Genomic DNA, 11138 nt, shown 5'->3' with positions numbered 1-11138 from the left:
GAGGTCTGGAGTGGAAGCCTCTGACCTTCATTTAAGTAGTATTGCTTAGTATCTCTGCTTATGTATCTGCCTTCTCTATCAGCACACATACTGATAATTCTATAGTAGAATAAGATTTGTGGGGGCCTGGTCACAGGTTTTGAATAATGCATTAAGGCTGGGGAGAATAACTGGTGGTCTTTGGTCTAATTTCATTTAGATGGCAAAGGGTAAAGAATGGGGGAGGAGACAAAAGGGAGTAGGTTTCACAAAGAGCCCTGTGTAGCTGTCATTCAATAGCTTTTAGTCATTGGAGAAGCGAATTGTAATAGATGATTGTCCAGCAAATTCATACATTTGAAAACGGTAAACTTGGTTTAAATAAATATGAAAACGGCACTAAGCTAGTACCAGAACACTCAGCATGGGCTGCTTTTTGTCTAGCAACCTTTGTTCCTCTCAGAATGGAAGGACTGCCCCAGAAGTCACTAAAGATCACTAATTAAGAAGAAAAGGGGGACGAAAGCACATTTTAACAGCACGCATAAATTCCACGTGTGCATGAGGTTTTTTGTTTTGTTACGAATAGCTAAGTTCTTGCGCTATTAAAGAATACAGCTTATCCTAACTAGTGATTTCGTCAGCCTTTCAGTGTCTTTTAGCTATTTAAAAGCTTGAGCCACCCACTGTCTCTCATCCTAACCTACCTACCAGGTTATTGTCAGGGTTAAATGGGAGTGGGGGACCGTGTGCGCCACCCTGAACTCTCTTGGATGATAATAATAAAATTAGGACATGTAGAATAAATAAAATAATAAAATCAATAATAATAAAATAAAATCAATAATAATAAATAATAATAAAATAAATAGAACGTGTAGAAATGCATGCAATAAAAATGTATATAGCGTCCCCCGGTGTTTTGCTCCTATCGGCGGGTTGGCGAACTAGCTATGTGGCCTTCCCAAGGCTGCTGGACAAAAGCCCTATGGCTAGGGGTGCTGGGAATGAGAGCTCAAGGGGGGCAGGAAGCCACACAGGCGATGCCCATTCCCCCCCCCCCCGTCCATCCTGGTCTGCCTGGAGCTCGACCTTCCCTCTCCCCCTGCTCAACTCCCTTCTACCCTCCTTGCGCGGGAGGCTTTCGCGAACTGAAGAGCTTTGGCGCGCCTCGGCTGCCTTATGCACGTAAACTATGACGTCGGCCGCCGCGGCTTCCGGGCTTCCCCCGGGCCCCACGTGTTTGTCACGCCGAGGGCCGGGCTGCCCCGTCGCTCTGCCCATGGCGGCTAGCGCTGCTTCTCCGTCTGCTCCTCCGGTGCTCCTGGGCCTGCGCGATGCGGCTGTGCCACCGACGGGCTCCTGCCAGGGCGGCCTCCTTCAGCTCCACGGGGCGGCGAGCAAAGTGGGCGGCTCTGCGGTGAGGACGCGATGGCGGGCTGCGTGGCAGGGACTGGGCGTAGGGCCCTATTCTGAGCCTCCTCGGTGCCTTTGGCGGCGGGGGGGGGAGAGAAACCGCCTCCCCCCACCTCTTTCTATCCTCTCCTTTAAAAAAAGTCCCAAAAATCGCCCTTTCACCGCGGTTCTCAGTCCGACTTTATGCGGGTTTACTCGGAAGTAAAGCCCAGTGTGAGTCCAGGAACCCGCAGGTAGGGTAGCTGTGGCAAAAAAACCGGAATCACTGCTAAAAAAAGAGGCTCGGAGGTGGCACGGAAGTGTCTGCTGCAAAGCCGTTCAGTGGCTTTGCAACCAGCTGTGGACGACGTTGCTTGGGCTTTAAACCGCAGCATAGCTGTCAACTTTTCCCTTTTCTTGCGAGGAATCTTATTCGGAATAAGGGAATTTCCCTTTAAAAAAGGGAAACGTTGGCAGCTATGAACCGCAGTCCGAAAGTCAGATTTCTGAATGGAAGGGCCCTATATAGCTTATTCTCTACGTACCCTGAATATGGTCCCACTTTCAGTCCTGGCATCTCTGACGCTGAGTCTGCCTGGAAAGTAACCCCTGTGTTCCTGGGCAGGCTCTGCAAAGCAGCTTTCTGTGTTTCACTTCCTTGAATAGAGTAATGGGATAAGAACCCAAAGGTAGGTTGTGCCAAAGAGGCCTTCTGACTCCTACTCCCCCACAAATCCTCCAAGCAGAGCATGAAAGCAATGGCCCTTTTCTCCTGTTGTTCCCTTGCTAACTGCTATTCATACCTGAGCACAAAAGCACTCTTCCTCTCCAGTAGATTCCAGCATTTGTTTTTCAGAAGCATTGTTACCTCTTAAGTGTAGAGGCAGAGCATAGCCATCACAAGAAGTACCCATCAATTGCCCCTTCCTCCATGAATTTGTCTAATCGTCTTTTAAAGTCATCCAACTTAGTGGCCATCACTGCCTCCTGTAGGAGCAAGTTCTATAGTTTGAACTCTCTGCTGTGTGAAGAAGTGCATACAGTGGTACCTTGGGTTACATACGCTTCAGGTTACATACGCTTCAGGTTACAGACTCCACTAACCAGAAATATTACCTTGGGTTAAGAACTTTGCTTCAGGATGAGAACAGAAATCGTGCAGTGGCAGCGCAGCGGGAGGCCCCATTAGCTAAAGTGGTGCTTCAGGTTAAGAACAGTTTCAGGTTAAGAACAGACCTCCAGAACGAATTAAGTTCTTAACCCGAGGTACCACTGTACTTTTATCTGTCCTGAATCTTCCAACATCCAGCTTCATTGGATGTCTGTAAGTTCTAGTGTTATTAGGGAGAAAAACTTTTCTCTATCCACTTTCTCTATGCTAAGTATAATTTTATAAACTTGTATCATGTCACCTCTTAGTTGCCTTTGCTCTAAACTGAAAAGCTCCAGACGCTGCATTCTTTTTCATAAGAGTCTTTGCACCCCCTTGAGCATTTTGGTTAAAGACTCCGTAGAATAACTGGTAGCCATTGGTAGATGTTTCATGCCTCATGGATCCGTCTAATCTCCCTTTGAAAGCCATCTAAACCGGAGGCCACTGCCACCTGATGGACTGGTTTGCATGCTACAATAGGACACAGTTCATATTAGACCGTTTTAAATCCTGATTTAATCTTAGGCCATGATTTAATCATAAATGTGCCTCCTCACTGCTACACAAGTTCTTGCCTTCCCACCGGCAAACACCACACGTATGGTACCCGTGCAGCTCAGGCAAACCACTGTGCAACTTGTCATGTTTTCTGAACCTAAACCATGGTTTGTTTGTTTGTTAAACCATAACGGGTTAGCCAGAAATAAAACTGAAAACAAAACTTCACTCTGAAGTGAAGCATAAGCTTCAGGTTACATATCACGTCATAATGGTGAGCCAAGTGGCTTGTTTTGAGACAAACTGTGGCTTATGATGATATCTGAAAAAGACATATGTGGCATAATTGTTGAACCACCACCATACTCATTTTTATTAATGGGTTGTTGTGATGAGTAGAACAAGCGAGTGCTGCAGATCAGAGAGTAGTTTTAAGGGACAAGTGCTGCAATGCCAGTGCCAAATCTGAGCCACTTTGGGGAGGGTCTTTTTGCTGAAAACACAATTTAAAAATAACCTGCTTCTTTTCCTTTTTACCCTAGGACTGTGTCCCTTCAGTCACTCTGGTTCATCCTGCCTGTGAGGTTTGCAAGGCTGGCTTGGCACACATTGTTCAGATCTATTGCCCCCTTGAAGGCTCACCGTTCCACCGCATCATTAATGTGTTTGCTTGCACAACGAAAAGCTGCTGGGGCAACTCCAAAAGGTGTGTGGCAGTTTATTTGCCTTTGCTCTGTGATTGTGGCAGTGCTGAAAGTGGCTCTTGGATGCTGGAGTCATATACTTAAGTAAAAAAATAAATACTTTATAGCATGTTCAAAGCTCTCTCAGCAATCCTTCCAGCCTTGCAAGGTAAGTCAGTTCTATCCCTTATTGCAGATTAGTGAGAGTGGCATCTGCCCATGGGTAGAGTTCATGCCTTGTATCATGAAAGTCCCTGTTTCAATCCCTGGCATCTCCAGGTAGGAAAGTAAATGACTCTTTTTTGAAATGCTGGATTGCCAGCGCCAGTCAGTGTAAACAATACTGAGAAAGATAGTCTGACCCTAGTATAAGGTAAGGTAGCTTTTTGTGTTTCCAAAACCACCTAGTGATGGAGAAGGGAATCAAACCACGGACTGCCTGATTTATATTTTAGCCCCCTACACTATGCTAGTAGTAATACTATGAAAGTTGAAAACTTTGACCCACCAACATGACTTCCGTTTCTTTCATCCTGCTTGGCTTGCTGCGCATCTAAAGCTGGAAGGTGCTGCGATCCCAGTATCTGCAAGTGCAAGGAAAAGAAATGCAAGACTGCAAATGGAAGCAGGTATTGTGCACCATCAGGGACATTTTCTTTAGGTCAGGGGTAGTCAACCTTTTTATACCTACCGCCCACTAGCACATCTTTCCTGATGGTAAACTTTCCTTACTGCCCACCAGCGCTCAGTGGAAGGAGGATTCAGCTTGTGCCGTAGAGCCCCCTACTGCCCACCTAGAATCCTGAAATGCCCACTAGTGGGAGGTAGGGACCAGGTTGACAACCCCTGCTTTAGGTAATAATAGGATGTGGTCAAAGCTAACTGACATTTGGCCTTGTAGTATCTGAGACTTTTAGCATCTCTTCCCTCTTACAAAAATAGCAGCTCCACAATGTTGCCTGCTGCTCCTAAACAGGCATGGATGATTTCCCTCTCACGCCCCTTGGCATCATGGCATGTGTGGGAGGGGAGGAGGTTTAAACCTTCCTGGTCAGCATGCCAGCATGAGGATGAGAATACAGTGGTGCCTCGCAAGACGAAAAGAATCCGTTCTGTGATTCTCTTCGTCTAGTGGTTTTTTCGTCTTGCGAAGCAAGCCCATTGACGGATTAGCGGATTAGCGCTATTAGCGGCTTTTAGCGGCTTATCGGATCAGCTGATAAGCGGCTTAGCGGCTTAGAAAAAAGGGGGGAAAGGGGGGGGAACCGCAGGAACTCACAGGACATTTTCGTCTTGCGAAGCAAGCCCATAGGAGATTCGTTTTGCGAAGCACCTCCAAAACGGAAAACTCTTTCGTCTAGCGAGTTTTTCGTCTTGCGAGGCATTCGTCTTGCGGGGCACCACTGTACATGCTCTGCATATGTTGATCTGTAGAGATCAAGGGGACTCTCTGTGCATGTGTTCAGGGAGAGTGTGCTGTTTAATCCTGCTTATATATTTGTAGCAAAAACTGCCAAGAGTTTTGTTGTACCTTAAAACGAACAAGTTTCGTATAGCCCAGTTTGTAAGTATATTATAGCCTATTATTGAATCGGCTTAGAAGAATTCGACAAGTGGCCCGAATAGAGAAATTGACAAACAAAATATGACTAAAAGACAGAGACTTATTTACAGCTGATGTTGTAGTTTTATGGATTACATGGAGAAGAAAAACAACCCTGAACTCTCATAATCTTCCAAACTTTTTGGGTTGCTCTTGGTTAAATAATATTCTTCGCTTTAGACTACTGACGGTGTATTTTTACACTGCATTTTCACTGTATACCTCAATATATTTTTTTAAGGGAGGGGGACATTTTCAAAAAAATCAATAAAGCTATCCTTAAAAAGCGTAATGAGTTTCTGATGACATCACTTTTTGAGGACTGGAGCCCACCACTGGCACCCATGAAAAAGTGAGTCTTTAAGGTGCAACAAAGCTTTTTGTTGTTGTTTTTCTGCAACAGACTCATGCAGCATCTACCCCTCTGAAAATTCTTGCTTTATTTTTGTGGGGCTGTACTACTTATAAAATGTCAAATGTCAGCTTCTTTCCAGGACCTTTGATTTGAAACCTGTCTAAGGTTGTGTCCTTGTATTCACAGAAGCAAGAATGTCTGCTTGCAGCCAAGGACTGGTGTGAGGAAGCAGATGACTGGGGAGAAGGCAATGAAGTGGCTGCTTCTGAATACACTACAGGCTACAGCCGTGACTTGCTTGCAGTGTCGGACTCTTTGCTCAGAGAAGGAGATTGTGCCGCACAGTTTCAGGGTCTCAGCCTGGAAGCACCCCCCAGTGCCTCCCACCCTTTACACTCCCATAATCCACCTGGGGAAGAGCAAATCATGCCCAGCTGTGTCCCTGAGTTCCAACCTTACTACATCAGTGTTGTGGAAGAAGACGACTTCCTCTGCTATGAAGATACAGGCCATGCCCAAAGACTCTTGAAGGAGTATCAGCAGAGGGAGGGTCTTGATTTGGAACAATTGATGCTGGAAAGGTGAGCCATGGAGTTGGGGCTAGTGTGCAAGTGTTACAGCAGGAAACCGCTAGAAATCTCTGGTTTGGGCAGCTGCCAGCACCGGAAAGCCCATTTCAGATTCCCTTTCTCTGCCGCAGCGGTATCTTGCATGACTCTTAGCCAACAAGTATCGGAGCTCCAAGGACAGTAAAACCAAAAAGGATGTGTGCCAGGGGCAGACCAGTCCCTTGACACATCTCCAGACCTCCACAGTCAGTGGCAGTATGCAAGGGGTTATGTGTGAGCAGAGTGCTGCTGCTGCACTCATGTCCTGCCTGTGCACTTTCTACGGACACACAGTTGGCCACTGTGAGAACAGGATGCTAGACTAGATGGACCCCCTTTGACCTGATCCAGGTGCATTGGTCATATTCTTGATTCTGAACTTCATAGCCAATATACAAAGAATAATGTGTTGATTGTGAAGGAATTTACCAACAAAATCCATCTAAATGTGGCTGGTTTTCTTCTGATTTAATAGTGCCTGGCACCACAGAAATGGGGATTTAAAGCCGTTATCTGTAGATTTAGCATCTATCAGATGCTTTGTTGCTCCTCTGCAGTTTCTCCATGCACACACACACCCCAAACAGCCACCGTGACTACTAGATATGCCCACGTCTTCCATCTCTTATTCCTTTTGTAACACTAATCATTGTGTTGCAGGACTGAAATTCTATCAGTTTTTAGTCGCAATTCTGTTTTGTGTTACCAAGAGTGCATTTCAGATGTTGTCAAGGGCCTTTAGATAACTCTCTGTCTACCTACTTGTAATAGAAATGGTCATTGGATAGAATTTTATTATTATCTTCATTGAAAATGTGTCTTGTACTACACTTCAGCCACTGAGAGTCTCCACTGATAATGGAACAGCCTTTCCCAGCCTGGTGCTCTCCAGATGTCTTGGACTGCAATTCCCATCAGCTCCAGCCATCGCAGATGTATGGTGTTGGGGCTGATTGGAGTTGTAGTCCAAAACTTCTGGAGGGCAACAGATTGGGAAATGCTGTTTTACTGCCCCTGCTGGCTAGTGCTCATATTTTGAAAAAAGGCAACCCAGTGGTCAGTATTAGATAGCTTCTAAATACCGTATTTTTTGCTCTATAAGACTCACTTTTTCCCTCCTAAAAAGTAAAGGGAAATGTGTGTGCGTCTTATGGAGCGAATGCAGGCTGCGCAGCTATCCCAGAAGCCAAAGCAGGAAGAGGGATCGCTGCTTTCGCTGCGCAGCAGTCCCTGTTGCTGCTCTGGCTTCTGAGATTCAGGGTTTTTTTTTTCTTTTTTTCCTCCTCCAAAAACTAGGTGTGTCTTATGGTCTGGTGCGTCTTATAGAGCGAAAAATACGGTACGTTATTTGGCTTACGCAGCCCAATCCCAGAACAATATCCCATCCACTAGTACGGGTAAACCCTTAGTACAGTGGTACCTCAGGTTACATACGCTTCAGGTTACATACGCTTCAGGTTACACACTCCGCTAACCCCGAAATAGTGCTTCAGGTTAAAAACTTTGCTTCAGGATAAAAACAGAAATCACACAGCAGCGGCACGGCAGCAGCAGGAGGCCCCACTAGCTAAAGTGGTGCTTCAGGTTAAGAACAGTTTCAGATTAAGAACAGACCTACAGAACGAATTAAGTACTTAACCTGAGATACCACTGTATTTTGTTCAGTATAATGGTTGGTTTGTGCTGGATGGATGCATGGAAATTAAAGTTGGATGTGACATTTTGGGCAAGGGCCTCCGTGGTGGAGGGTCTGCTTTTCAGGTGGGAGCTGCCAGGGTTCAAAACCCAACATCTCCTGGTAAGGCTGAGAAAGTTTCCACACCTGAAACCCTGAGAGCCACTGCCAATTTAGACAGTACTGAGCTTGATGCATCAAGCCATCTTCCTGTATTCCTGTGTCTGGTTGCTGACACGACTGTTCAACTAATACCCACTTGATTTATTCATTTTCTGTTAAGTAGAAAAGATTCCACACTTTGTGCTGTCCTTCTGGTAATTTCACAGTTACTGTAATATTTGCAATTTCTCCCCCCACGCTTAGCTACGCATCCGATGGTGAGAAGTATGAGAAAAGTGAAGCCGAAAAGAGACACCAGGTGTTCCTTAAGTTTATGAAAAAGATCTCTCTCTGCCCGGAACAGATCTTAAGGTAGGCTGACCATTTCCATTTCTCTGCGTTGGAGAATAGGTCTTTAGCAGGAATGAAATTAGCCTGTCTTTATAGACACTTTCTACTATCCTCTTTTAACCATTAGGTATTCCTGGGGTGGCCAGCCTTTATTTATCACCTGCCCTTCAACAGACATTGGGTCAGCAGCCCCACCTTGCAATATCTGCAAAAGCAAGAGAATCTTTGAATTTCAGCTTATGCCCACCTTGGTCAGCATGCTCAAGACAAGAGTTGACGGTATGAAGCCCTTTCATTAAAGAATTCAGTTTGCAGTTATTCCCTTGGACATCTGGTTAGTGGAGAAGAGGATGCTGGGCTAGATTAGACCCCTTTGGTCTGATCCAGCTTCAGGGTTCCTCCAATGTTCCTTTTCTTCATCTCCCGTTCATTTTATGAACTTGCGCACGGCGTATCTAAAATTATTTTTAAATACTTTGAAATGTATGTTTGCAGAAACAAAAAGAACATCTAAGAAACACTTTTCTTGAGGAAAACCGATTAAATTGTGAGAAAACAACAGAAGTATCCAAAGGAGAGATTCATTTCTGTGCTTTAAATGAAGTTTCAGAAACATCTCCATAGGAACAAAGGAAGCTGTCTTCTACCGAGTCGGGCTGTTGGTCCAGCTTGCTTTGTATTGTCTACACCAGGGTGGCCCAACTTTTCGTACCAAGTGGGCTGCAAGAACCTATGGGCTGTACACTGCCTTGTTGCACGCTTGGGGCAGCTGCTCCCCTAAATCACAGACATAGCAAACTGAGGTTCTGCCCCCACCAACAAAGGCCTGGCAACACCCATTGTTGCACGTGGGACAGGGGAGCCAAAATTTGATTCCCTCCCCAAGGAGGCTTTGGGAAGGAAGCGTGTGGCTCTGGCAGGGTCCTAGAGCCCTGCCACCTTTTTCTCCAAAGCTGGGAAAGCGCTAACTAGGCTTTGGGAAGGAGGATGGAGGACTCTTAAGACCCTGTCAGACCTCCCACACCTCCTTTCCAAAGCCTAGAGCCTCACTTACTCAACTTTGGGGAGGCAGTGTGAGGGCTGGGAGAGGGGCTCATGTGTTGCCGAGGGCCGCCCTAAAAGGCCTTGAGGGCCACATGTTGAGCCACCCTGGTCTACACTGACATGCATCAACTCTCAGGGGTTTCTGGCAGGGATGTTTTCTCAGCCCTATCTGGAACCGCTTGGGAATGAACCAGGGACCTTCCATATGCAAAGTAGATGCTCTGTCACTGAGCTACAACCTTTCCCCATGTATGTGTGAGTATAATAATATTAAAGCTTTTCTTTCCCCCTCACCAGATGTGTCAGTGGAATTTGGAACAGCATTGGTGTATACTTGTCAGAAGAGCTGCTGGCCGGCCAATCAACCAACAGCCTTGGAAGAATTTATTTTTGTACAAGAAGATCCAGATCAGAAATTATTTAAATAGATTTTATTTAATTCCTTGTAGCTGTGGTTTTTTTATAAAATAAAATAAAATAAATGCAGTAAAAACTTGATTGAGATGTCAGCTTTCTGTTTAGTCAGTCTATGATCAGTGAATTGATGAGTAGCGTGCCCAGAACTATAACTCATGCAGAGACAGAGGTTTGTACTCCTCTGGCAATTCTTGCTCTCTTCTACAAGCCTTCACCAACCTGGTGCCCTCTAGACATTCTGGACTGACTGGAGCTGATGGGAGTTGTAGTTTGGTGATGTCTGCATTTACATAGCATGAGTCCTTTTGACTCTGAGTGACGTATTTTAACTCAGTGGGGGGAGGAATGCACCTGTGCTTTCCAAATTCTTGGCAATAATTGACAATGGTTTCCCACTGTAGAGAAATGTAAGTGAAAGGAAATCCCATTATTCAGAACTCATGGACATTAAATGAAGGTGGAAGGTTCAAGATGGATAAAATAAAGTCATCCTTCATGCAGCGCATAGTCAAACTATGGAACACACTCCCACAGGAGGCAGTGATGCTCAGATCCTGATCACATGTGACCCAGTTCTGCTGTAAATTGAAATCCCAATAGTTTAGCTACTCCTAAACTATTGAGAGCCAGTGTGGTGTAGTGGTTAAGAGCGGTAGACTCGTAATCTGGGGAACCGGGTTCGTGTCTCCGCTCCTCCACATGCAGCTGCTGGGTGACCTTGGGCTAGTCACACTCTTCTGAAGTCTCTCAGCCCCACTCACCTCACAGAGTGTTTGTTGTGGGGGAGGAAGGAAAAGGAGAGTGTTAGCCGCTTTGAGACTCCTTTAGGTAGTGATAAAGCAGGATATCAAATCCAAACTCTTCTTCCTTGATGCAAATGTTTAAGATAGGAGGGAAATCAAAATAGTATATGGAAACTGGAGAGCATCTTAGAAGCTCAGGCATAGTGGACCACCAGCAAGAAAGGCAAGATGAAGGCTGAAGGTAAAATGAGGAAGGGTGCCTAGTTGAAGCATGCGGGCAGGGTGTATGCAGAATATAACTTTAACCTTTTGATTTTTCAGGGCCCATTTGTGCAGTTTCAGAATAAAATGTTTCTTCAGAATCAACTCTGTACATGTTCTGGGGTATTCTGCACTCTGATGTGCAGAGTTGGGGCAGCAACTACTCTGCCACAGGCAACAAAATGTTCTGTGCACCAGAATTAAGTGACAAGACCGATGTGGATTGTAGCACCTGAGATGTAGCATGCCTGCATCTCCCTTTGCCTCCTCC

The 11138-nt window shown here is 45.5% G+C and overlaps 1 protein-coding gene across 1 annotated transcript; it reads left to right on the top strand.

Annotated features, from left to right (window-relative positions):
- Window positions 1–1203: 1203 nt before the first annotated feature.
- PDCD2L (programmed cell death 2 like) lies at window positions 1204–9944 on the top strand. Its single transcript, XM_083515205.1, has 7 exons — window positions 1204–1399; window positions 3568–3731; window positions 4268–4337; window positions 5853–6247; window positions 8316–8423; window positions 8530–8681; window positions 9744–9944. The coding sequence occupies exons 1-7, from the start codon at window positions 1262–1264 to the stop codon at window positions 9872–9874; spliced, it is 1158 nt and encodes a 385-aa protein (XP_083371331.1). The 5' UTR covers window positions 1204–1261; the 3' UTR covers window positions 9875–9944.
- The last annotated feature ends 1194 nt before the right edge of the window (window positions 9945–11138 follow it).

This window comes from Podarcis liolepis (genome assembly GCF_965112155.1).
Source record: "Podarcis liolepis genome assembly, chromosome: 7".
In the NCBI taxonomy this organism is placed as follows: Eukaryota; Metazoa; Chordata; class Lepidosauria; order Squamata; family Lacertidae; genus Podarcis; species Podarcis liolepis.
The sequence above is the reverse complement of the archived record's forward strand: the minus strand, read 5'-3'. Positions and strand labels throughout refer to the sequence as shown.

Excerpts from the sequence above, each read along its gene's own strand:
- PDCD2L (XM_083515205.1), top strand. The coding sequence starts at position 1,262 with ATGGCGGCTAGCGCTGCTTCTCCGTCTGCTCCTCCGGTGCTCCTGGGC. Across the intron at positions 3,732-4,267 it reads TGCTGGGGCAACTCCAAAAG|CTGGAAGGTGCTGCGATCCC; the intron begins GTGTGTGGCAGT and ends GCGCATCTAAAG. Across the intron at positions 8,682-9,743 it reads GCTCAAGACAAGAGTTGACG|ATGTGTCAGTGGAATTTGGA; the intron begins GTATGAAGCCCT and ends CCCCCTCACCAG.